We start from the raw sequence: 26065 nt of genomic DNA on the forward strand, positions 1-26065 counted from the left end.
AGTTCATCTATCCTTTGATATTTAGGATTTCTATTTTTGGTGATAAATTTTTTTAATTTGTTGATTTTCTAGGGTTTTTTGCTACATGCTTAATTTGTTAATCTGCTATTTCTCTCTTTTATAGATAAAGGTGTTTGGAGTTATAAATAGTCTACCTAATTACTACTTTGACTTCATCTCATAAAGTTTGTTATTTTGGTTTATTATTGTCATAACCTTTAATGAAATTATAATTGCTATGATCTATTCTTTGAACTCATTTTTAAGATTAAGTTATTTCATTTCTAGTTAATTTTAAATCTTTGTTTCAAAGGCCTTTTGTTGGATATAATTTTATTATATTATGGCCAGTAAAAGAAGCATTTAGTATTTCTGATTTTCTGTACTTGTTGGTGAGGTTTATATGCTCTAACACACAGTCAGTTTTGTTGCAGTGCTATTCACAGCAAAGAAATAGTTTTATTCGTTTCTGTTCCCATTCAGTATTAAAATTTAAAATTCTATGCATTTCTTGCATTTTTGTTTTGTTTTGTTTTGGTTAGATTTCTCTGGGTCTGAGAGAATTAAGTTCCTGAACTATTATAGTTCTATTATTTGTTTCCCACTAAAATTTGTTTAAATTTAAAAAATTTAGATACTACACAATTTGGTAGATAAATGTTTAGTGCTGATATTAATTCATTGTCTATGGTATCTTTCAGCAAAATGTAGAGTTCCTGTTTTCTGTTTTAATTAGGTCTGCTTTTGCTTTTTGCTGTGTCTAAAATTGTGATCGCTACCCCTGCTTTTTTTTTTACTTTAGTTGAAGCATAATAGATTCTGTTCGGTCCCTTATTTCAACTCTATACACATCTTTCTGTTCTAAGTGTGTTTCTTGTAAACAGCAAATTGTTGAATTCTAGTTTCTAATCCATTCTGATGTCTCACATTCAATTCTGTGGTTGCTAACTATTTCCCTCCACTTTCTTATACTTGTCTTTCTCTTTGTTTTCTACCCTTCTTTAAAAGTTTTCATTTTGTTTTTTGATTAATCTCTCCTTTAAAGAAACCTTCTTATTCTGTCTCTCCTTTCTTTTAACTCCTTTCCCTCCTTATTTCCTGTTGGATAAAATATATTTCTGTATTCAACAGTATTTGTATGTATATGTATATTCTCCCCTCCTTTGATAAGTTTAGATAAGACTTAGATAAGAAGACTTGCTTCTCCTTGGCAATATTATTTCTTTGTTGTATAGACTTTTATTTGGAGATCCCATTTATTTGAGATAATTTTTCCCACTATTCTTCTCCTTTCATCTCTCTCCCAGTGTATTTCTCTTTTATTTTCTTCCCATTCTTATTTTAAAATCATCGAAACATAATAGAATCATTCCCTATCTAATTAGAATTCTTCTATGATTCTTAATGATGATAAAGTTCTAAGGGGATACATGTATCATCTCCCCATAATAGAACATAAATAGTTTAACCTTGTTTATTTAGGTCCTTAAGATTGCTTACTCACATTTACCTTTTTATGCTTTCTCTTAACTCCTATGTTTATATATCAGATTTTCTACTCAGCTCTGGTTTTTTCTAAGCTTTAATAGCTTAGAAGGCTCCTATTTTATTAAAAATCCATTTTTCCCCTTTAACATCTTATATGTGGTTTCTCTGATTAAGTTATTCTTGGTTGTAAGGCTGCATCTTTTGCCTTCTGTAATATCATATTCTAAGCTCTCTACTCCTTTATAATTATGAATAGTAAATCATATCTTATAATTACTTCTGATACCTTTTCTTTTACCTAAGAGCTCTGGATTTTCTCTATAATAATCCTTGGTGTTTTAATTTTGGTGTTTATTTGATGGATTCTGCTATGATAGATTCTTTTTTCTGCTGCTTTGTTTGGTGTCAGTTCTCCATCATCATTATCATCATTCCTTCCCCCTACGAAAAACTGCATATACTTTAGCAAATGTTTTAAAATTTTTTGAAATATGATGTCTAGTAATGACTTTCTGGTAGTCTGATGATTCTTTAATTTTATCTCCTCATTCTGTTTTCTAGGTACCAGTTGCTTTAACTGTGAGATATCTCATATTTTCTTCTATTCTTTCACTCTTTTGAATTTATTTTAATATTTCTTGATGTCTCATGGAGTCATTAGCTTCTATTTAGTCAATTCTAATTTTAGGAGAGGGGAAAAGGAGCAACCTAGGGACCAGTGGATCACAGCAACAAGGATGAACCAAAACTCAGATCCACATCCACATATACATATATGTGGGTGTATAGACAGAGGGAACCTCCGATAAGCAAAGATTGTGAGGTGAATATTTGGTGGCAGAATATTTGGAAATGTCAAATGGGGAACAAGTATACCAGCTTGTGTTAATAAACTCACTATGTTTAGGGTCATGGGAGAAGAAAGACTCTTTACTAGAGAGGGTGGCCGATGGAGAACTAGGTTTCCATGAGTTAAATAAGACAGAAACATTGTGAAAAGAATAGTCAGGGATGAAAGAATAATTAAGCGGGAGTTCCAGAATTCACAATAGAAAAGAAAGTCAAAGAAAGAAAGACACTAGAGAATTATAGAATTGATGTGGACAGTGACAAAGGTATGTGGAAAGGTAGCCAAGGAGGTGGGGGGGGGGGGGATTGCACCCATTGGTAACATAGATTCTGAATCCCTGGGATTGGGAGAGCAGGTGGTAGAAATGTGCTGGCCACAAGAACCAGTTGGTTAGAGCCTAAACGATGGAGGCAGATCAAGGGCCTGACCTGAAGTCAGGAAGATAAATCTTCTTGAATCTGATCTCAAACACTTCCTGGCCACATGACCCTGGGCAAATCACTCAACCTTGTTTGTCTCAGGTTCATCTTCTGTGAAATGAGCTTCAGAAGAAAATGACAAACCACTCCAGTCTGTTTACCATGAACTCAGATACGACTGAAAAATGACTGACCAAAAAAGTCATGGGAGTTTTTTTAGGAAACAAATTGGAGGGCCCCCAAAGGAGAGTGCTCAGGACTCTGGTATACACAGCAAAGGGCAATATGAAGAACCTGGAGATGTTCAGCCTGAAAAAGGAAAGGCGGTGGAGACACAAGAGCTGTCGAACAGAAGTGATGTGATGTGGAAGAGCCTGGCAAGAATGGCAGATATTTTAGAAAGGCATATTTAAGCTTGATATAAGACAAATCATGATAATAATTAGAGTCATCTAAAAGCAGAATAGATGGTCTTATAAACTAGTGAACTCCCCATCACTGGAGATCTGCAAGCAGAGACTGGACGGCCACTTGGACAATCGATACAGGTCAGACTAAGTGAAATTGGTCCTTTCCCACTCTGAGACTGTGATTCTGTGCACACTAACAGTAGTAAAAGCAAGATCTTGCAGCTCTGGGATTTGCAGGCTTCTCTCAAGCAGTGGAGAGAAAACCAATTCAGTGATTAATTTCCTCCCAGTGAAAATGATTAGTTTTCCTCCATCTGTTTTCACCTTCTACAAACTGCTCTGATCTTTCTTCCATTTCCCTTTATTTCCTGTGCCCCAGTTTTCAATTAGAAATATGCTAATCCATTTCACCAGGCCTCTAGTTGTGATGTGTAAGTGACTAACAATTTGAACTCTATTCTTAGATCCTAGTCACAACAGCAGTTCTGAATTTCACAATGTAATTTCAAGAAGTGTGAAAGTCTCATCCCCCAGCTATTTTTCCCAAATCTGCAAAAAGTCTCAAGTCCCTCTCAAGTCCCTATTCTGTTTGAACCATTTAAAAAATAATTCACCTGGGAAGACTGTGACATAATACAGAGATCACACCATAGGTTTCCAATGGAAAGTAAAAAAGTTAAGAACAGACAGTCTAAATGTCCCAGGTTTTTAAAAAGGAGATGACCATCCAGATGGATATCTGGTTTCTTTAAGGTTACAAGAGCCAAGCATTTAGCCCACAGAGAATAGTACACAGTTCTACCAAGTTCAAACATGCTGACCTGTAAGAACTGTAACAAAAAAAAGTTAGATTGTGAATCACATACATGTTTCATTTTCCATGTGTTACACCTAATAACTATAAAGGGTAACTAATAATAACTAAGTAAAACAATCTGAACATAGATGATTTATTGATGAGGCATTCAAAAGAATAGATCAGTGGTTCTCCCCAGTGCATCCAAAAAAACATTTTATCAAATAAGTCCCAAAAGCCTAATTAATAATGACAAAAACAAACAGGATCCAAACTAGGATGCAAACTTAAATAATCCAGTTTCTATTAGGGGAAAGTTTAGGGGTTTTCCAAGTGGGGAGAGAGAAAGAATAAGTTTTGGTCCGGTTGGGAGGGGGATGATTCTGTCTATTCATAAAATGAAAATTTTAATTAGTTGCACCTAAATGTATGCAACAATAGATGCCTTATATAATTTAGTTTCCCATGAATTAATACTAGAATAACAAGATGGAGGAGAACACATGTGGCTGCACAAGAGAGAGTCAGTATTCAAAGAGAGAATCTGATTTTCTTTTGAAAAGAAAAAAAATCTTTCTGATTTTCACACTCATGTAATTGCATTTTATATATGTCATAAACATGTCCTGTCATAACCATGAAAGAGATTAGTAAAAGCAGATTTGAGTTCCAATATTAAGTCTACTTAAGATCACAATACCTCACCCCAGTTTCCTCATTTGCAAATGGAAATAGTATATAAATATCACTTTACCTGTCTTATGAAACAGAGCATGGAGATAGCAGACTGGCCTTGGAACTAGGAAGACCTGAGTTCAGGTCCTGGCTCTTACCTGTAACAAGGTAACTGTGGTCAAGTCACTTAACACATTAGTGTACCTCAAGAAACTCTCTAAGAATACAAATTGTGGGTATATTGTTATTCTGCATCATTAGAGGGAATTTTCATGGAAGGAGCTCCTTCATCTACAAAATAAATTATCTGGATATCTCTTTCTACCTCCAAAAAACAAACAAATGAAAAACTAAACCTAACAGAGTTATTGTAAGAAAAGTGATTTGTAAATTGTAAAGTACTACATCAATCCATAACTTTATCACTAGGAACCTGCAATGTGTCAGGTGCTTAGACCTGAAAAATACAAAGTCAGAAATTAAATAGCCCTTGCCCTCAAAGAGCTTACATGCTATGAGAGGTAACAGCATGTTTACATATGAGGCAATAAAGCATTTATATACAAAATGAATACGTTATGATCTGAGAGAAGAGTAAGAACAACTGACAGAATCAGGAAAAGTTTCCCATTCTTTGGGTCTTCTTCTGTCCACTTCTGATCAAGAGTAGAATATACTTCTATATGATCTATTTTTGAAGTATGAAGAATTCAATTGAATACCCATATTCTAGCCTTTTTCAGACTAGTTTTGGCTGCATCCCTGCATAACCTTGCCACAATACTCTGTGAAATGCTACCCCTAAAGTCCTCCTTTGTTGCCTCATTGTGAAATGGAGGTGACTTGAAGGCTCCTTCAAGAGGACAAGCTTTATAGATCTCACCAAATGTGGAAGGCTTTTAGTACAGGCCTGGTAATTCACTATCAAAGAAGGACCTGGATCAATATAGAGACTCATCACCAGACCACAAGTCTGATCACAGCAACTCATGAAGACTTACTCTTAAGCTGTGGTGGAGCTACATGCAGCCTGCCTTGGTGGAAAAAGTGTTCACCCTGATAAAAAAAAATCCTGGAAGAATTGAAATGTATGCTAGACCAAGACACTGTGCTAGGCCAGAAGAATATATATATATAATTGTAAATTGTTATTAATAATAATGGTTGCTTAAGATCCTAAGATTTAGAACTGAAAAAGACTTTTAAGAAGGCCATTTAGTTCAACTCCCTTAATTTTACAGAAGGAACTATCATGTGATGTGTTCAGACTTAGAAAACTTGCTCTAACATTGTCCTATAAACCATATGATTTTAAATCTCAAACTCCCACTTAGTACTGAAAGATTCAGTGACAACAAAAAATATTAACTCTCATTTTATATAACATGCTAAAAGTGCCTTCATTATAACAAAGATGTCAAATGAGCAAGTATTATTACCCCATTTTAGATATATGATGAAGTGGTGATGAAGTCAATTACAAATTTATTTAGCTGCATTATATTCAAAATATCAATGTGTCAAGTATAAAAAATTTTTACAAGTGTAAAAAATCCAGCAACTTGAATTCTGATAATCATTTAGATCCTAGAATATTTACCACTTTTTAAATTTTTATTTAATATTTTTATTTTTCCCAGTTACATTTAAAACAAAATTTTTATATTTGTTTTTAAACTTTCGAGTTCTAGATCCTCTAGACTTTAGACTATTAGTCAATTAACTCCACCGTCTTTTATATCCTAGATTCTAATCCAGGAATATGACTTAGTCAGTTTCAAGTGTGGCCCTCATACTTCCCCTTTCCTCTGTCTTCTCTTCATTTGATTGCATTTTTAGTCTTCATTCACTATCATAATTTTAATATGTAGTTTAGAAGAGATTAATAAATATCAATATTCACATGTAATATAGGCCACATAGTCCACTTACTCTTCAGATTCAGACATCTAAAGCCAGAAATACCTTTTAGATTAGAGTCCAGCTCCCTTCTTTTCAGTGTCCTAGTTGAATGATGGCATCAGAATAGAAAGCTACCCTGAAGATTATTGTCTAGTAAGAGACCTCACATTTCATGAAATGTGAACTGGACAAAGGCAATTAACAGTGATTATAGAGTGTTTTGAAAAAACTTCAATGATTTTCATGGTCATACTTACATCAGCACTTAGGACCTAAGGATCATTCCCCTTAGGAGTCAGCATCTTTATTCTCCTGAAGTCTCAGAGTGTCACTCTAAGTTCTATTCATGTCTCTTTTCTGAAAATCTCAGCAATGTAATGGAGTATTGAAAAAAATGCCCTCAAATCTAATACCGTATTAGGGCAACTCTTGACTATTTTGAATCTACCCTCTATGGCAGCACAGAAACATATTCTCTCAGCTGCAATTATTTCTCTTACTCTCTCAGTTCCTGTCTTTTTCTTGACATTTCAAAAATTCTATTCATAGTACTGCATCCAGTGATTATATTTGCCCAAAAGCAAATGAAATTGTAACAGGATGCTGGCAAAGGGGCCAGAATTCCCCATTGCCTCCATTAAAAACAATTTATTAAATTTATTTAGTATTTTATTTTTGCCAGTTGCATGTAAAAACAATTTTAAGATTTGTTTTTAAAACTTTGAGTTCCAGATTCTTTCCCTTCTTCCATCTCTATCCTTCCTCATTGAGAAAGCAAGCAATTCAATATAGGTCACGTATGTGTAGTCATGCAAAATATTTTTATGACACGTGAAAGAAACATAAACCAGGAAAAAAAATCAAACCCAACCTTAAGAAAAATAAAATTTTTTAAAAAGCATGTCTCAATCTGTATTCAGACACTATCAGTTCTTTCTCTGGGTTTGTAGCATTTTTCATCATAATTCCTTCAAAATTGTCGTGATTCATTTATTGCTGAGAATAGCTAAGTCATTCACAGGTGATCATCTTACAATATTGCTATTACTTTGTACACAAAACATATCATTTTGCATCAGCTCATAGAAATCTTTCCAGGTTCTTGAGGATGCATTGCTCATCATTTCTTACAGCACAATAGCATTCCATCATAATCCCATACCACAGTTTGTTCATCCAGAATTCTTTGCCTCCAGAAAAAAGCTGCTGTAAATATCTTTGTACATATAGATCCTTTTCCTTTTTATTTTCTTTCTCTTTTTGGAACACAGACCTACTAGTGGTATTGGTAAGTTAAAAGGTATGCATGGTTGTATAGCCCTTTGAACATAGTTCCAAATTGCTCTCTAAGATGGTTAAATCAATTTACAACTCTACCCACAGTGCATTAAAATTTCCCCCCATGTCCTCTCTTATATTTGTCATTTTCCTTTTCTGTCCTATTAGCCAATTAATGTATCATTATACATATATATAATATAAAGGTATGAGGTAGTACCTTATTAATCAATAGTGAAGTTAGACCATTTCTTTATATGACTATAGATAGTTTTGATTACTTCATCTGAAAACTGTTCGTTCATATCTTTTGATCATTTATCAATTGGGGAATGACTCTTATTTTCATAAATTTGACTCAATTCCCCATATGTTTGAAAAATTAGCATTACTTCCATATGCACAAATTAATACATAGCTTATGATAGACTCAAAGACTTTGGGGCCTGGAAGAGACCTTCAATGGCCCCTCATCCAATCCTTTAGAGCCTCAGAGAAGCTAAGTACCATACCTAAGGTCATATATTCAGCAGATAGCAAGTCAGGGACTCAATCCTAAATCTCCCAATTCCAAGTCCAATGTTATTTTTTTTTACTATAATGTCTCTATAATTGTCTGCTTCCCTGTGTTCTTGGGGGGAAAAAAAAGATGTATGAATCAATCACAGTTACTTGGTATGGGATAGAATAGTCTAGTGGACAAAACAATTAGAAATTGCTTTTTAAAAAATAGAAAAGTTGATCAGGAAAATAGCTTAGATACATAGTAGACAGGAATGGAAATGGTATGAACTCTTCCATAAAACAGAAGCGAATAGCAGAGTGGATTAAAAAACAAAATCCTACAATATGTTATTTACAAGAAACACATTTGACACAGAGAGACACATACAGAGAAAAGATAAAAGGCTGGAACAGAATTTATTATGCTTCAGCTGAAGTAAAAAAAAAAAAAGCAGGGGTAGCAAATTCTGATCTCAGATAAAGCAAAAGTAAAAATAGATCTTATTAAAAGAGCTAAGAAGGGAAAGTACATCTTGATAAAGGGCACCATAAATAATGAAGTAGTTACCACCAATGTATGCACCAAGTGGTAGAGCAGCCAATTTCCTTGAGAAAATTTTAAACCAGTTACAGGAAGAAATAGACAGCAGAACTATACTAGCATCAGACAAGTTTAATCACAAAATAAATAAGAAAGAAATTAGGGGGTTAATAAAATCCTGGGAAACCTATATATGATAGACCTCTAGAGAAAATTGAATAGGGACAGAAAGAAATACACCTTTCTCTTGGCAGTACATGGCACCTACACAAAAACTGACCCTGTATTAGGGCATAAAATCTCACAATCAAATGCAGAAAGGCAGAAATAGTAAATGCTTCCTTTTCAGACTGCAATGCAATAAAAATTATATTCAATTAAGGGGCAAGGAAAGATAGACTAACAACCAAGTGGAAATTAAATAATTCTAAAAAATGAGTGGGTCAAACAACAAATCACAGAAACAATATATAATTTCATCCAAGAAAATGACAATAATGAGACAACATACCAAAACTTATGGGATGCAGCCAAAGCAATTCTTAGGGGAAATTTTATATCTCTAAATAGTTGCATAAATAGAAGAGAGAAATAGGAGCCAATGAATTGGGCATGCAACTAAAAAAACTAGAAAAAGAACAAATTAAAAGTTTCCAATTAAATACCAAATTAGAAATTCTGAAACTCAAAGGAGAGATTAATAAAAATTGAAACTAAGAAAACTATTGAACTAATAAATAAAACTAAGAGTTGATTTTATGAAAACACCAGAAAAATAGATAATTTTTTGGTTAATTTGATTAGAAAAAGGAAAGGAATAAAACAATCACCAGTATCAAAAATGAAAAGGGTGAACTTGCCACTAATTAAATTAAAGTAATAATTAAAAGCTATTTTGCCCAACTGTATAGCAGCAAGTCTAACAATCTAACTGAAATGGATGAATACTGACAAAAATATAATTGTACAGATAAAAAGAAGAGGAAATAAATTACTTATATAGTCTCATTTTAGAAAAAGAAATTGACCAAGCCATTAATGAACTCCCTAAGAAAAAATCTCCTGCACCAGATGGATTCACAAGTGAATTCTATCAAATATTCAAAGAACAATTAATTCCAATACTATGTAAACTATTTGGAAAAATAAGTAAAAAAAGGAATACTACCAAATTCCTTCTATGACACAAATATAGTACTGATATTTAAAACAGGATGAGCCAAAACAGAGAAAGAAAATTACATACAGATCAATCTCCCTAATGGATATTGATGCAAAAAATTTAAATAAAGTATTAGCAAAGAGATATTATCAGCAGGATTATACATTATGACCAAATGGGATTTATACCAGGAATGCAGGGCTGGTTCAATATCAGGAAAACTGTTACCATAATCAACCATATCAATAACAAAACCAACAGAAATCATATGATAATCTATTGAAGCAGGAGAATCTTTTAATAAAATATAGCACCCATTCCTATTGAAAACAATAGGGAGCATAGGGATAAAAGGAAATTTCCTTAAAATAATAAGTTAAATAATAACCTAAAACCAACAGCATTATTTGTAATGGAGAAGCTATACACATTCCCACTAAGAAACAAAGATGTCCATTATACCCACTATTATTCAAAATTGTACTAGAAATATTGGCTTTAGCAATAAGAAAAGAAAAAAAATTAAAGGAATTAGAATAAGCAATGAGGAAACAAAACTATGACTCTTTGCAGATGATGATATACTTAGATAATCCAAGAAAAACTTCCAAAAACCTACTGGAAACAATTAATAGCTTTAGCATAAATCAACAGCATTTCTATATATTACTGACAAAGCCTATCAGCAAGAAATAGAAAGAAAAATTTCACTTAACATTACTGTAGACAAAACGAAATACTTGGGGGTCTACCTGCCAAGACAAACCCAAGAACTATATGAACACAATTATAAAACACTTCTCACACAAATAAAGTCAGATCTAAACAATTGGAAAATATCAATTGCTCATAGGTAGTCCGAGCTAATATAATAAAAATGACAATTCTGCCTAAATTGATCTACTTGTTCAGTGCCATACCTATCAAACTGCTCATCAGTTGGGATTCACTAAACAACTTATGTTATATGAATATAACATAATGGAACAATGTTATATTATAAGAAATGACAAATTTCAGAGAAACATGGAAATATTTGTATAAACGTGATGTACAGTAAACTGAATAAAAGCAGGACAACATTGTAAAAAAAAACTTTGAAAGATTTAAGATTTCTGATTAATTAAAGTCATAATATAATTATGGCTTTAATTAAAGTCATAATATAATTCCTTAATCATAACTCCAGTTGATAAATAAACATGGTACCCAGCTCCTGATAAGGTGGTGCTAGATTCAGGAAATAGAATGAGACACATATTTTTGGACATAGAAATATAGATTTATTTTTCTTGACTTATACTTATTTGCTATAAGGATTGTATTTTCCTATTTTATTGAGAGAGGGGGATTTGTAAGAGAGAGGTGATAGTTGCAAGAAATAAAAAATGAAAAAAAAAAACAAAAAAGGTCATACTTTTTAAGTTGTATAGAAGAATATATGAGGAAGTTCATAAGGAAATACAGACTGCAAGATAACTTTAAAAGTAATGTATTTCATTTATATTTATATATGCATATACATAGGTTTATGCACATATGTTTTTTAAAGCAAGCTATACATCACAAAAAAGGTTAAGAATCCTTTGATTAGAAGAATACAAAGGAAACATAAGGCATAGTCCTTGGTCTCAGAGATCCTGTGATCTAATTGATCACACAAAATTATTTTAAAGATCAAGCTGTATGATGTGGATTAGAAATGCAATAGGAGCTAAGAGAAGAGATTTAGAACATGGAGAGATGGAGAGATGCAATGAAAAAATCTCTGGCTTAGGAACCAAGAAAACTGGTTTAGTACATGCCTCAATGAGTTCACATTGTAAACTTGGAGCAAAGCACCTAACCTTGGGGCAGTTAGAACAGTGGCCCAGGAGTCAGGAGAATCTAAATTCAAATCTGCCCTCAAGTACTTGACACTATCTAGCTGTGGGACCCAGAGCAAGTCTCTTAACTCCAATTAGAATTCTTCTGTCATCAAGATCAGTGCTCTCCCTCTTAGTTCTTTCCACTATTAGCATGAACCTTTTCTTAACCCCCATCTTTTCAAAGAAAAGCAACTAACCTTTGCCCATCAGTTTCTTTCTCTAGGAAAAAAAATTATATAATTTTGTCATTGCGAACTAAAGTAGAGGTTTCCCAGAAGATGAGACATTTTATTTGGCCTGGCCAAAAGGAAGAAAAGTCATGGGAAGGATCTTTCTAGGGCCGGCTTAAGAGATCTGCTAGATTCTTGAGTCAAGGTTATTGCCATGGTCATCATCAGATGGGATTCTCAAGGAATCTGTATGTGTCAGCTCAGATTGCAGGGCCCTCCAAGGCATGTTTTATCAACTGGACTCCCCATCTCTAGATGCTTATGTTACATCGATATAGCCATTTTTTCAAGGAACCCTCATCACATCTTTAGCAACAGGTAGGTCCAAAAAATTAGATAGATTAAAATAAATTGGTAGGAAGAGATGGGAATGTGATTAGCATAAAATCAGGAAATGATCATCACAAGCACTTACTCAGCATGATGTAGTTAGTGGAAAGGGAACTATGGTTGGAGGCAGGGGTACTAAGTTTGAATCCTATCTCTGCTACTAACTATCTATGTGATCCCTGCATATTTGATCCCTTTTCTGTATCCAATTACTCATCTGTAAAATAGAGTTGGACTAAGGTTCATTCCAGTTCTAACCTTCTGAGAAGCTTCGGTAAACACCTACCATGTGTAGTGCATAGTACATTAGTATAGTTTCTGTGGATCCTCATAAAAATCCTGTAAAGTAGCTAAGTAGGGAATGCAAAGATCATTATTCCCTTTTATAGATGAGGAAACTGGGCTAAAAAACTTCCCAACTCCAGTCCCCATCCTCAAAGAGTTTCTAATGTGATAGGAGATAGGAGAGGGTTGAAGCAGAATTAACCAAATACATAAACAACTAAGATACACATTACATTCAATTCTGTGAAATGAATGATCTAAACCATGTCATAAAAGAAACTGGAAAATTGAAAAGATGGAGATTAGTTAAGAAAAGGTTCGTGCTAGTAATGGAAAGAACCAAGAGGTTGAGCGTTGATCTTAATGACAGAAGAATTCTAGTTCTATCTCACCGTCTTTTGAATATCTCAAACTGCATAGCCCATAACTATCTCAAACTTACTGTCTAAAAAAAAACTCAATATCTCTCTTCACATCACTCCCCAAAAAACCCAATACCTTTCCTCTTCTGAATTTCTCTATTATTATCCAGGATAACTACCATTCTCTCAGTCACATAGGCTCACAACTATATCATCCTTGATTTCCTGGGTATATCCACTCCATATAACCAATCTGTTGTCAAATCTTGTATACTTCTCTAGTATTTACAACATCTCTAGTATACTTCCACCTCTTTCCACCCACATAGCCTACAGCCTGCTTTGGGCCATTCATTAGACTATTGTAATAACTTTCTAGTTCATCTCCTTACTTCAAAACTCTTCACTACTCCAATCTATCATAGCTCCATGTAACTGCCAAGGTATTTTTCTGAAATATAGGACTAATCGTGTCATTCCCCTCCTCAGTTATCTCCAGTGGATACTTTTTATCTTCAGGATCAAATATTAAATCCTCTATTTGGCTTTTAAAGCTTCTCATAAAGTGATCCCTTCCTATTTTTTTTCAGTTTTCTTATAGTTTATTATCTTCCATGTAACCTTCAGTGAGGAATACTGACCTTCTTGTTGTTCAAGTTAAATTCATGAGCATTTATTAAGTACTTACTATGTAGGTTTTTAAAAATATATAATATAATAAATACATATAAATACTTTGCTTATGGTTCCAAATTAGAGCCACTATGGAGTAGATAATACAGGAGAGGATCTAAGTTTGAATTCTGTTCAACACTTAGTAATTATGTTATCCTGGACAAATCATTTAATTCCTTTGTGCCTTAGATAACTTCCTAGAATCTATAAGTCAATATGGTTGTGATCTGATATGGTGTAAATCTGTAATTTATATACCATATATATATATTTGGTATATAAATTACAAATTTTTCCCATTGGTATGCCAAGAGAATGTGATGAATAAAACACCAAATATATTTCTTCCTTCTTTTTTCAGGTTGCTTGCCCAAATTCATGATGAACTACTATTTGAAGTGGAAGACTCACAAATTCCTGAATTTGCAGGTGACCTTAAATGTTACAATTACTTCTCTTTTTAAAAATTTTATTTTCTCCCAATTGCATACAAAATAATTTAATACTCATTTTTAATGCTAAGTTACAAATTCTTTCCTTTATTCTTTCCCCTCTCTTCTCCCTGAGGTGGTAAGCAATTTGATGTAGATTATACATAAGCAATCTTGTAAAACATATTTTCATATTCATCATATTATGAAAGAAAACAGACTAAAAAAAGCAAAGAAAGTAAAAAATAGTATAATTTGATCTGCATTCAGAATCCATCAATTCTTTCCTTGGAGGTAGATAGTATTTTTTAACATGGGTCATTTGGAATTATCTTTGATCATATATTGCTGATAAGATCTAAGTCATTCACAGTTGACCATCATACAACGTTCCTTTTATTGTGTACAGTTTTCTTTGGTTCTACTCACTTAACTTTGCATCATTTCCTATAAGTATTTCCAACTTTTTGTAAAACCATCCTGCTCATAATTTCTTTTTTTTTTAATTTTATAGCTTTTTATTTACAAGATATATGCATGGGTAATTTTTCAGCATTAACAGTTGCAAAACCTTTTGTTCCAACTTTTCCTCTCCTTCCCCCCACCCCTTTCCCCAGATGGCAGGTTGACCAATACATGTTAAATATGTTAAAGTACAAGTTAAGTATAATATGTGTATGCATGTCCATACAGTTGTTTTGCTATACAAAAAGAATCGGACTTTGAAATAGTGTACAATTAGCCTGTGAAGGAAATCAAAAATGCAGGTGGACAAAAATAGAGGGATTGGGAATTCTATGTAATGGTTCATAGTCATCTCCCAGAGTTCTTTCGCTGGGTGTAGCTGGTTTGATTCATTACTGCTCTATTGGAACTGATTTGGTTCATCTCATTTCTGAGGATGGCCAGGTCCATCAGAATTAATCATCATATAGTATTGTTGTTGAAGTATATAATGATCTCCTGGTCCTGCTCCTTTCACTCAGCATCAGTTCATGTAAGTCTCTCCAGGCCTTTCTGAAATCATCCTGTTGTATTCTTATAGAACAATAATATTCCATAATATTCCATACCACAATTTATTCAGCCATTCTCCAACTGATGGGCATCCACTCAGTTTCAGTTTCTAGGCACTACAAAGGGGCTGCCACAAACATTCTTGCACATACAGGTCCCTTTCCCTTCTTTAAAATCTTTTTTGGGATATAAGCCCAGTAAACACTGCTGGGTCAAAGTATCACACATTTTGATAGCTTTTTTTGAGCATAGTTCCAAATCGTTCTCCAAAATGGCTGGATTATTCCAAATTCCCCAAAATGTATCCAGTGTCCTTTTTCCCATCCCTTCCAACATTCTGCATTATCTTTCCCTGTCATTCTAAATCTGACAGGTGTGGTGGTATCTCAGGTTGTCTTAATTTGCATTTCTCTGATTAATTGACGGACATCTCTTCATATGGCTGAAATAGTTTAATTTCTTCATTTGGTTGTCTTTCATATCCTTTGACCATTTATTTGGAGAATGACGATTTCTTATACAATAGAGTCAATTCTCAATATTTTGGAAATGGGGGCCTTTATCGGACCTTTGACTGTAAATGTTTTCCCAATTGCTTCCCTTCTAATCTGCATTAGTTTTGTTTGTACAAAACTTTTCAATTTACAATAAAATTTTTCAACTTTGTGATCAGTAATGATCTCTAGTTCTTCTTTGGTCATAAATTCCTTCCTCTTCCACAGGTCTGAGAGGTAAACTATCCTGTATTCTTCTAGTTTACTTATAATCTCATTCTTTATGCCTAGGTAATGAACCCATTTTGACCTTATCTTGGTGTATGGTGTTAAGTGTGGGTCAGTGCCTAGTTTCTGCCATACTAATTTCCAATTTTCCCAGCAATTTTTATCAAACAGTATTTTCCAATTTTCCCAGCAATTTTTGCCAAACAGTGAGTTCTTATCCCAAAAACTAGGGTCTTTGGATTTGTCAAACACTAGATTATTAAAGTTACTGACTGTTTTGTCCTTTGAACCTAACCTATTCCACTGATCAACTAGTCTATTTCTTACCCAATACCAAATGGTTTTGGTAACCACTGCTTTGTAATATAATTTTAGATCTGGTACAGCTAGGTCACTTTTTTTTCATTAATTCCCTTGAAATTCTTGACCTTTTGTTTTTCCATATGAACTTTGTTGTTATTTTTTCTAGGTCATTAAAATAGTTTTTTTGGAGTCTGATTGGTATAGCGCTAAATAAATAGATTAATTTAAGTAGTATTGTCATCTTTATTATATTTGCTTGCCCTATCCAAGCTGCTCATAATTTCCTATAGTAAAATACTATTTTATCATAAACCACAACCTGCTCTAGCTACTTTTCTTTTGTGAAAAAGTTTAATATGACTTATAAGTAAATAAAAACCTATAGTCATCTAATACTAAAGGTAAAAGGAAAGTTACAGTTTATTTAAGTCAACTTTTTTATTTTCTAATGGGAAAATGAGGCTAGAAATGGAGCTCTGACAATAGAATCCCAAAGTCGTTGAATCAGAGAATGTGAGAGCCAGATAGAACATTTGAATAGATGATCTTAGAATTAGATTGGAAGGGACCTCAGGGGCCATCTAGTCCCACCCCTTCATTTGACTTGGAGGAGACTGTTGAGAGATCAGAGCTAGTTCTCATCTAAACTATGAAATCAGCTATTTCTCTTCAATGTCTGCTCTCAATTCATACCACCTCTTGCCTCAGACTTGCAGTCCAATTACTCCCATGCTCCCACCTCTCCCAGGCTTGTAGTGATTAATGTAGTATCTCCACAGGCCCATCATGTCTCAGCCCCAAGAATAGTGTTAGAGACTAAATATGTTCTCTCTTTTCCCCTCCTCAAAAAAAAAGAGTAGCAAAGAAATAATCACTAAAGGGAAAATATCACATCAGTGATAGGGGAAATATTTTAGGGAAAAGGTGAACCTTTCTGACATTCTTCAATCATACCACATAGTAGCTTCTACTCCACCTGTGTATGAGACAGACCACATCTTACATTTAATTAAGAGAATCATTGAGTAACTCTTCATGCCTTATGGGCAAACATGGTTAGTAGACACATAGGATTAGAAGACTGACTTGTAGGATTTGGATCTGCACCTACAAAAATTAAATCAGAAGTTTTTCAAGTTATTACCTAAATTACAACCAGAAAGAACCTTTTTTTCCCTCTCTTAACAAGACAGTCAGTGACATGTCATAGTATAAGGCAAAAGCATAACTACAGACAGAATGTCCCACATTCTGGTATGTCGAGTAGATTTTAACTATCTCTGTCCCCACAGATCTTTGCCTTCTAAGAAGAGATCACTCAGCACTTGGGAGACCAAGCTTCTAGTTTGCCTTTTGATAGTTCCTCGATGTGTCACCTTAGGGAAAGTGATTCTGAACTTCCATTCTCTCTTCTATAAAATGAAAGGTTAGATTGGTGGATCTCTGAAGGTGTCTTTCAAATGTAATAATCTAAAAATCGAAGTCATGTTTCCTTTAAAAACCTGAGATCCCTCAACTGTAAAATAGGATAATAATAGTAGTTATATTACTTCTCTATGTTGTGAGGAAAGCACTTGGCAGATATTTAAGTGTTCTATCAAAGTGTGAGCTTTTGCTATTATAAATGCAAATTATGTAAAAACAGACCCCAGGCCTGATGAGAAGATCAAAAGACACATGAGCACACTGTCATAAATGTGAAGGATAATGGGCTTAGAGTTTTATGTGCCCCTTGGTGGAGTCTTAATAGTGGTCTCCAGAGCCAGTCACCAGAATCTAACCCCAAGAGTTCCCATGTAGATGTTCCCTTGGGTACCACTTTTCAAGAATATGGTGGAGGAAGTTCTATCCAGATGGAAGTTAAACTGGATGACTTTGAAGTCCCATCTAACTGTATGATTCCAAATTGGAGAGAACCCTGACCTGTGAGCCCAGGAGGCCTGAATTTGAAAAGCAGCTTTTATACTAAACTACTGTGTAACCTCTAAGAAGATTCTTCAATTATCGGGTTTGTTTCTTCCTCTGTCAATCACAAGTCTTGAACTAGAAAATTCTGACCTGAGTGCTTCTCACATCAGAGTTATCTTATACTTCCCTCATAGTTCACATCCAAAAAGTTGTCAGGTCATATTGATTCTATTGCCTAGCATCCCTTGCATTTGATCTATCTTGGCCACTCCTTTTGCCATCACCCTAGTTCAGGTTTTTTATCATTTTCCCCTTGGATTATTTTAATTGCTTTCTAACTTCTAATTTAATTTTAATTTTCAGTTTCATATTCTCAACCTTTCTACACCTCCTCGCCCATCCAGTGAGAAAACAAGAAATATTATATACATTATACAGTCATCCAAAACATATTTTTGCATATTAGTTAATGTTCCCCCCCAAAAAAGCAAGAAAAATAAAAGGGGAAAATATGTTTTAATCTGCACTATGAGTCCATAAGTTTTCTATCTGAATGTAAATAACATTTTATATCATGAGTCCTTCGGAATTGTGGAAATGTGCTGATGAGAGGTACTAAGTCTTTCACTCTTGATCACCTTCCTAATATTGCTATTGCTTTGTAGATTATTCTCCTGGTTCTGTTTATTTCACTTTGTACCAGTTCTTAAAGGTCTTCCCAGGTTTTTCTGAAACCATTCCCTTCATCATTTCTTACAGCATAAAAGTATTCCACCACATCATAACACTTTCTCTGTTAGTCTCTCTGACTCCAGAATTTCCCTTGTCTTCCAATCTGCCCTTGATATTATTGCCAGATTGGTCTCCCTAGTGGACAGATGTCATCATGTCACTTAATTTAAAACTCTTCAGTGCCTACCAAATGAGGATCAGACTCCTAAGCCAGGAGGATATGCCATAAAATAATGATCTTTCCAGCATTTCATACATAAACTGAACAATGAGCAAACTGGAACTATACCCAAACAGGTTCCATACCTTCCTGCCTTAGCACCTTTGCTTCCTGCAACATTCCACATCTGTAGGCTACAGTAGAGTGAAAATGAGGACTGAGTTTGTAATCCAAGAACCTAGTTTTAAATTCTATGTCAACTATTTAGATGAGTGGGTAACCTGGGAGAGATTGCTTAACCTCTCTAGGACTCATCTAATGATAGCTAATGCCTAGCATTTATAAAGTGCTTTTTAAAGTTTGCAAAGCGCTTTACAAATATCATCTCTTTAGTCTCCTTCATAGGTACTATTATTATTATTTCCAGAGTTAAGTGACCTGCCCAGGATCACATGGCTAAATCTAAGACTGGATTTGAACTGAGGAAGAAGAGTCCAGGACCAGCATTCTATCCACTGCACCAGCTAGCTGCCTCATTTTCCTCAGCTATTCACATGAGAAAGTTGGATTCCATGATCTTTCCCTCCTAGTGCTAACCCATGACTTAAATGATACTTTTTCTGTGAAATTCTTCTAATCCTCACAGCTAGAAGTGATTTTTCCACACCAGATCTCTCATCTTTCTAATACTTTTCTCATGTACGTACTTTATATTATAGTTATCTGCATATGTTTTACTTGCATAAATTATATTCCTGTTCTTTCTCACTAAAGCAAAATATCCATTGTGTCAGGGTCTCTGTCTTGATCATATTTTTTCCAGCAGCAAACAAAAGGCCTTGCATATAATAGGTTCTGAAAAAGTTTTATTGAATGAATGAAGCAAGAATGAACAAATGTAACCTTCTGGCTCGCTTGCAGACTCCTTGTATTTCATTAAAAGATTGTGGGGTCAGAACTCCTTAGGAGGCAGACCTTCATCTTCTAAATGCAGAGACTCCCATACTGAGGGATTTTGAACCTTGCCCCTTATAAAATATCTCCTTTTATCATATAAACAATCTACTTTTAGGAGTGCAGCCTATATTCCTAGACAGCCTATGTCTGACCGGAGTAATCTATAACATGGCAAAGTGTTGGGTGCCAGGACCACCCCCTGCACCTGAGCACAAGCCTGTAAAACAGGCTGTCCTCTGTGTTCTTGGAGAGAACCTCAGGCTGGACCATTCTGGAACAAGCTGGCAGCCAGCCCATTCACAAGCATTGTTACTTAATCTGGAAGTGGTACCTGCTTCTAGTATCCATTTCTGTGACCCTGAAAGGCCTTTCCTTCAGCAGGCCATGATGTTATCTCCCAAGGAGCTAAGCCCAAATTTATAAACCCAGAACTGAACTGGCAGTCAACTGCTACCTTTCACTGGCTCATGAAGAATTTCCCTTAAACATTATGGGCAGCTATTCTGTTTTGGTTTTCTTTTCAGTAGCTTAAACCCTTGAGATATAAATGAAATTAGCCTCCTTCCTACATAGTTATTACCCCCAATCTACTTTACTTTGTCAGTCTCTTTTCAATGTTGCCATGATAATGAGAATATTAACTCCCCACTTCCTCAGAATCCGGAACCTGGGCTTGATTCTGATCCCCTGTAAAACTGATTTATTGAAGCCATTCATGCATTTATCCACAGAATGAGACGGTCCATCACAAGGAATCCAAGCCTTTCTCTTAGGAGGAAACATGCCTCAGGTTATCCCAGTTGATTTCTATATGGACCTTATAAAAGCTTAGCTGATGGCTGCCACCCCAACAAGGCTGCTCTGAGCCAAGGGCCAGAGGAGGAGACCCTGGGACAGTTCAGCACTCATTGGGCCCCTTGCATCTCCCCTTGAACCTACCTGCAGCTCTAGTCACAAAAGGAAACTATATCAAACTAGAAAACGCCTCAGAACTTAGAAACTCAGGGCTGGAAGGGACCTTGGACAGGGAATGTTGGAACTAAAAGGGACCCTTGATCACAAACCTCCAGAGCTTAGAGGGACCACAGAAACCACCTCATCTGGTCACCTAATTAATTACAAATGAAAAGCCCGAGACCCACACTGGAGATGTCCAAGTGCTGACAGAACCTGTACTAGAAGCCCATCTTCCACTCCCATCTCATTGTCCTTTCCATCACACCAAATAGAGTTCGATTATCCATAGGTATAAAGCCAGCCTTGGGGTACAGGGGATTGTGACCACTCTGGAGATGTTCAGGCTAAGGCACAAGAGCCTACCTTTCCAGCATGCTTGCATTTCAAGTGGACCATGGCTGTAGCCATTGCTGTGTCCTCTCCTTGCCTATTGACAGAGCTAACTGGGGCTAGAGTCCAGGTCCTGCCTTCAGCCTTTTGCAACTTTCCTTTGCAACTTAGCTTCCTTCTCTTTAAAACAGAGAGAATAACACATGTATCAGCCCACAGGGCACTTTGCCACAACATGGCATATGGAGGGTTGGCTTCGGAGTCAGGAGACCTGGGCTCTACTCCGTACTGTCTGGGTGACTTTGATCAAGTCATCACTTTTCTGGGGACCTGTCCCCTTCTCTGTCAAATGGAAATGGAAGATTCCGTGGACTCTCAGTGAGGCTCACTGTGTGTGTTTTAACATAATAAAATGGGATCTACGATCACCTCAAAGAGTGCTTCAGACTGGATGGTGGCCAGTTGGTGAATTGATTGCCCTGAGAAGGTAAACAGCAACAGTTCAAGCAGAAAAATTCAATTCCTTGGGCCCTCTTTTGCCCCTTAACCAAGTGAGATGCAGCAGGCTTCCCCCCAGGAGGGGCTGGTCTTTAAGGAAGCAGACTAGAATTCCAATCAGCCTCCGGAAAAGACTCTCATGAGCTCTTTTCTTCTCCTGGGCTGTATCAGCCCATCACATGCAGTCTGCTGGCCATCATTTCTGCCTTCACAATAAACTTCCCCTGCCACTGCCAGCTCCCTGGGGCAGTCCATCCGGCCTCTCTAAAATGCAGCTCTGCCCTGTCATACCCCCTACTCAGTACACTTCTGGGGCTCCCCTTGCACACAGGATCAATGATCTCTTTGCCTTTTAAAGGCCCCTCGAACCTCCCCAGTCTTGCTTGCCTCATGTACACTGCTCCAGTATCAACAGCCTCCTCACTCTTCCTTACCTAAGGCAGTTGATCTCCTGACCCCAGACACTGCTGCTGAATAGACTTGCACGAAATAATAAAGAAATGAGCTCAACCAAGAGAATGTTGTGTACAGTGACAGAAATATTGCTAGGGGACACAGCAGAAGGGGCATTGGCTCTGGATCAGGAAGAACCGAGCTCAAAGGCAGCCTCAGATTCTTGATGCTTAATAGCTGTGTGACCCTGGGCAAATCACTTAACCCCAGTTGCCTTGCCAACACCAAAAACCTTTGAGTCTCCTATGTCAGAGTTTACCATCCAGCACTTGCTCATCCCCAGGCCACCTGCTCAGACAGCCAATGGGGGAATATTGCCAAAACAAGAAGAGGTTAGAGGCAGTGGGAGAGAGGAACCCCTCTGTCCCAGTGCTCCCCAGGAGCTTCTAAAATAAAGCAATGTTTACAAATCATTTCAGTGATGCTTTTACAAACCATCACAGTCAATTCCTACCAGCTTCCTCTGTGCTGTAGAACATTCCCCTGGAAATCAACATCCCCCCCCAAAAAAAAAACCGGCAAGTCAAAAAAGCAATGGGGGAAAATGGATTAGACACCTGCTGGGGGTGAGAAGCCCTCCCTTCAAATCCTCTCCCAATGCTTATCAGCTGTGGAACCCAGGACAGGACACTTAATCTCTCCCTCCTCAGTACAGTAAGGGGTTGGACTCGATGCTCTGTGGGACCTCTCCAGGTCTAACCTAAGACTCTGTGATTTTCTGACCATGTTTGATCATGGCGGTCTCATATCTTGGAGGAAATGCCTTGCACAAGTCATTTAAACTCCATGAGCTATCATTTCTTCACCTGCACAATGAGGAGTTAGATCAGATGCCTCACAGCTTCCTTCCTTCCTTCCTGATCCTTTCAGTTCTATCAGTTCTCTGAAGCCACTTCAATGATCAGAGTACCAGACTTTAAAAATCCATATTAATATCTTCTGGTTTTATGTCACTATCACTGCTGTTTATATTCCTTCCTTTCCCCATCCCATTAGCTATCCCTTTTAACAAGAAAAAAATTTAAAAAGAGGAAAAAAAAGAGCAGTTTCACAAAACTAACCAACACATTGATTAAGTCTGACAGCATATGCAGTGACACAAATCCTAGTCTCCTGATTCTGCAAAAGAAGGGAATGAGGTCTATTTTCTCATCTCCTCTCTTGTGCTCAACTTGATTATTACAATCACAGCAGTCAGTTTCTTTTTTTTTTCTTTTCATTTACATTTTAATGGGCATCGTCTTAGTCCTTATCCTGATTCTTCTAAAGTTCACTGTATATTCTTTCATATAAATTTTCACTGAGTTTCTCTGAATTCTTGGTGTTTGTTATTTCTTTTGGCCAAATAATATTCTATTACATTCACATTATACACTGCACATCCATATTACAGTTTTTTTCAGCTATTTCCCAATTGTTAGTAAGCTCACATTCTTTCTGCTGCCACTACTAAAAAATACTGCTATAAATCTTGTCATATATTTGGGACCTTTTGCTCTGGCTTTGACTTCCTTGGAGTATATGCCTAATAATGATGTCTCTGGGTTAAGGGATGAACAGTTTAACTATTTCTTTTAGAATTATTTTAAACTGCTTTGTAGAATGATTAGACCAATTCACAGCTCGCACCAACATTCATATTTAACTTATGTCATTTTTGCTAATCAAAAGGGTATGAGGTCAAAACTTATAGTTGTTTTCATTTATGTATCTTTTTAGTAGTAATTTAGAGCATTCTTTCACTATGATCTAGATAGCTTATAGCTTTTTTCCTTTTTTCTTTATTAAAGCTTTTTATCTTTCAAAACATACATGGATAATTCTTCAACGTTAACCCTCGCAAAACCCTGTGTTCCAATTTTCCTCCCTTTTTCCACCTCTCCCCTAGATGGCAAGTAGTACAATATATATTAAATATGGTAGAAATATATATTAAATCCAATCTTTGCATACATATTTATATAGTTATCTTGCTGCACAAAAAAGGCAGAAAAGAATGAGAGAAAATAAAATGCAAGCAAACAACAAAAAGAGTAAAAATTCGATGTTGTGACCCACATTCAGTCCCCACAGTCCTTTCTCTGGGTGCAGATGGTTCTCTTTATCACAAGATTATTGGAACTGGACTCAGTCGTCTCATTGTTGAAGAGAGCCATGTCCGTCAGAATTGATCATCATATAATCTTGCTGTTGTCATGTACAATAATCTCCTGGTTCTGCTCATTTCACTCAGCATCAGTTCATGAAAGTCTCTCCAGGCTTTTCTGAAATCATCCTGCTGATTATTTCTTACAGAACAATAATATTCCATAACATTCATATTCCATAGCTTATTCAGCCATTCCCCAACTGATGGGCAGCCACTCAATTTCCAGTTTCTTGCCACTACAAAAAGTGTTGCTGCAAACATTTTTGTACATGTGGATTCCTTTCCCTTCTTTAAGATCTCTTTGGGAGATTATAAAGAAGGGAAAGGGACCTGTATGTGCACGAATGTTTGTGGCAGCCCTTTTTGTAGTGGCTAAAAACTGGAAACTGAATGGATGTCCATCAGTTGGAGAAAATGGAATGAAACATGTGTATATGAAATTATGGAATATTCTTTCTGTAAGAAATGACCAACAGGATAATTTCAGAAGGCCTGGAGACTTTATGACTGATGCTAAGTGAAATGAGCAGAGACCAGAGAATCTCTACTTCAACAACAATGCTATGTGATGACCAGTTCTGATGGATCAGGCCATCCTCAACAGCAAGGATCAACCAAATCATTTCTAATGGAGCAGTAATGAACTGAACTAGCTATGCCCAGAAAAGAACTCTGGGAGATGACTAAAACCATTACATTTGAATTCCCAATCCCTATATTTATGCACACCTGCATTTTTGATTTCCTTCACAAGCTAATTGTACAATATTTCAGAGTCTGATTCTTTTCTTCCGGCAAAATAACATTTTGGTCAGGTATACTTATTGTGTATCTAATTTATATTTTAATATATTTAACATCTAATGGTCATCCTGCCATCTAGGGGAGGGGGTGGGGGGAGGTAAGAGGTGAAAAATTGGAACAAGAGGTTTGGCAATTGTTAATGCTGTAAAGTTACCCATGTATATATCCTGTAAATAAAAGGCTATTAAATAAAAAAATAAATAAATAAATAAAAAAGATCTCTTTGGGATATAAGCCCAGTAGTAACACTGCTGGATCAAAGGGTATGCACAGTTTGATAGTCTTTTGGACATAGTTCCAAACTGTTCTCCAGAATGGTTGAATCAGTTCACAACTTCACCAACAATGCATCAGTGTCCCAGTTTTCCCATATCCCCTCCAATATTCATCATTATCTTTTCCTGTCATCTTAGTCAATCTGATAGGTGTGTAGTGGTTATAATTTTTTTAAACTACTTGTGAATATTATTTGACCACTTATTTATTAGTTGATCATATGTTTGTATTGATTACCTTTATACTTTGAATATAAAACCTTTATCACATGTATTTCCTGCAGTTTTTTTGCTGAGTCAATTGGGGTTAAGTAACTTGCTCAGGGTCACACAATTAGGATATATCAAATGTCTGAGGACGGATTTGAACTCAGGTCCTCCTGACTTCAGGGCCAGCACTCTATTCACTGTGCCATCTAGCTGCCCCTACTGCAATGATTTTTCTAATTGTTTCTCTTCAAACTCTTAACATCAGTTTCATTCATACAAAAGCTTTTCAATTTTTTGTCATCAAATTTGTCCATTTTACCTTCCAAGATTGCCTAGTTCCCTCATTTAATTAGGAATTCTCTCCTCTTTTCATAGTTGTGAAAG

General features: G+C 35.8%; 1 protein-coding gene across 1 annotated transcript in view; it reads left to right on the forward strand.

Moving 5' to 3' along the window:
* POLN (DNA polymerase nu) overlaps positions 1 to 26065 on the forward strand; it is a 303684-nt gene that overhangs the window by 260807 nt on the left and 16812 nt on the right. The window contains exon 22 of the mRNA XM_031942946.1: positions 14137 to 14204. Within this exon, the coding sequence (XP_031798806.1) occupies positions 14137 to 14204 (68 nt within the window). The remainder of the gene's footprint in view (positions 1 to 14136; positions 14205 to 26065) is intronic.

The sequence above is a fragment of the Sarcophilus harrisii genome, chromosome 6 (assembly GCF_902635505.1).
Source record: "Sarcophilus harrisii chromosome 6, mSarHar1.11, whole genome shotgun sequence".
In the NCBI taxonomy this organism is placed as follows: Eukaryota; Metazoa; Chordata; class Mammalia; order Dasyuromorphia; family Dasyuridae; genus Sarcophilus; species Sarcophilus harrisii.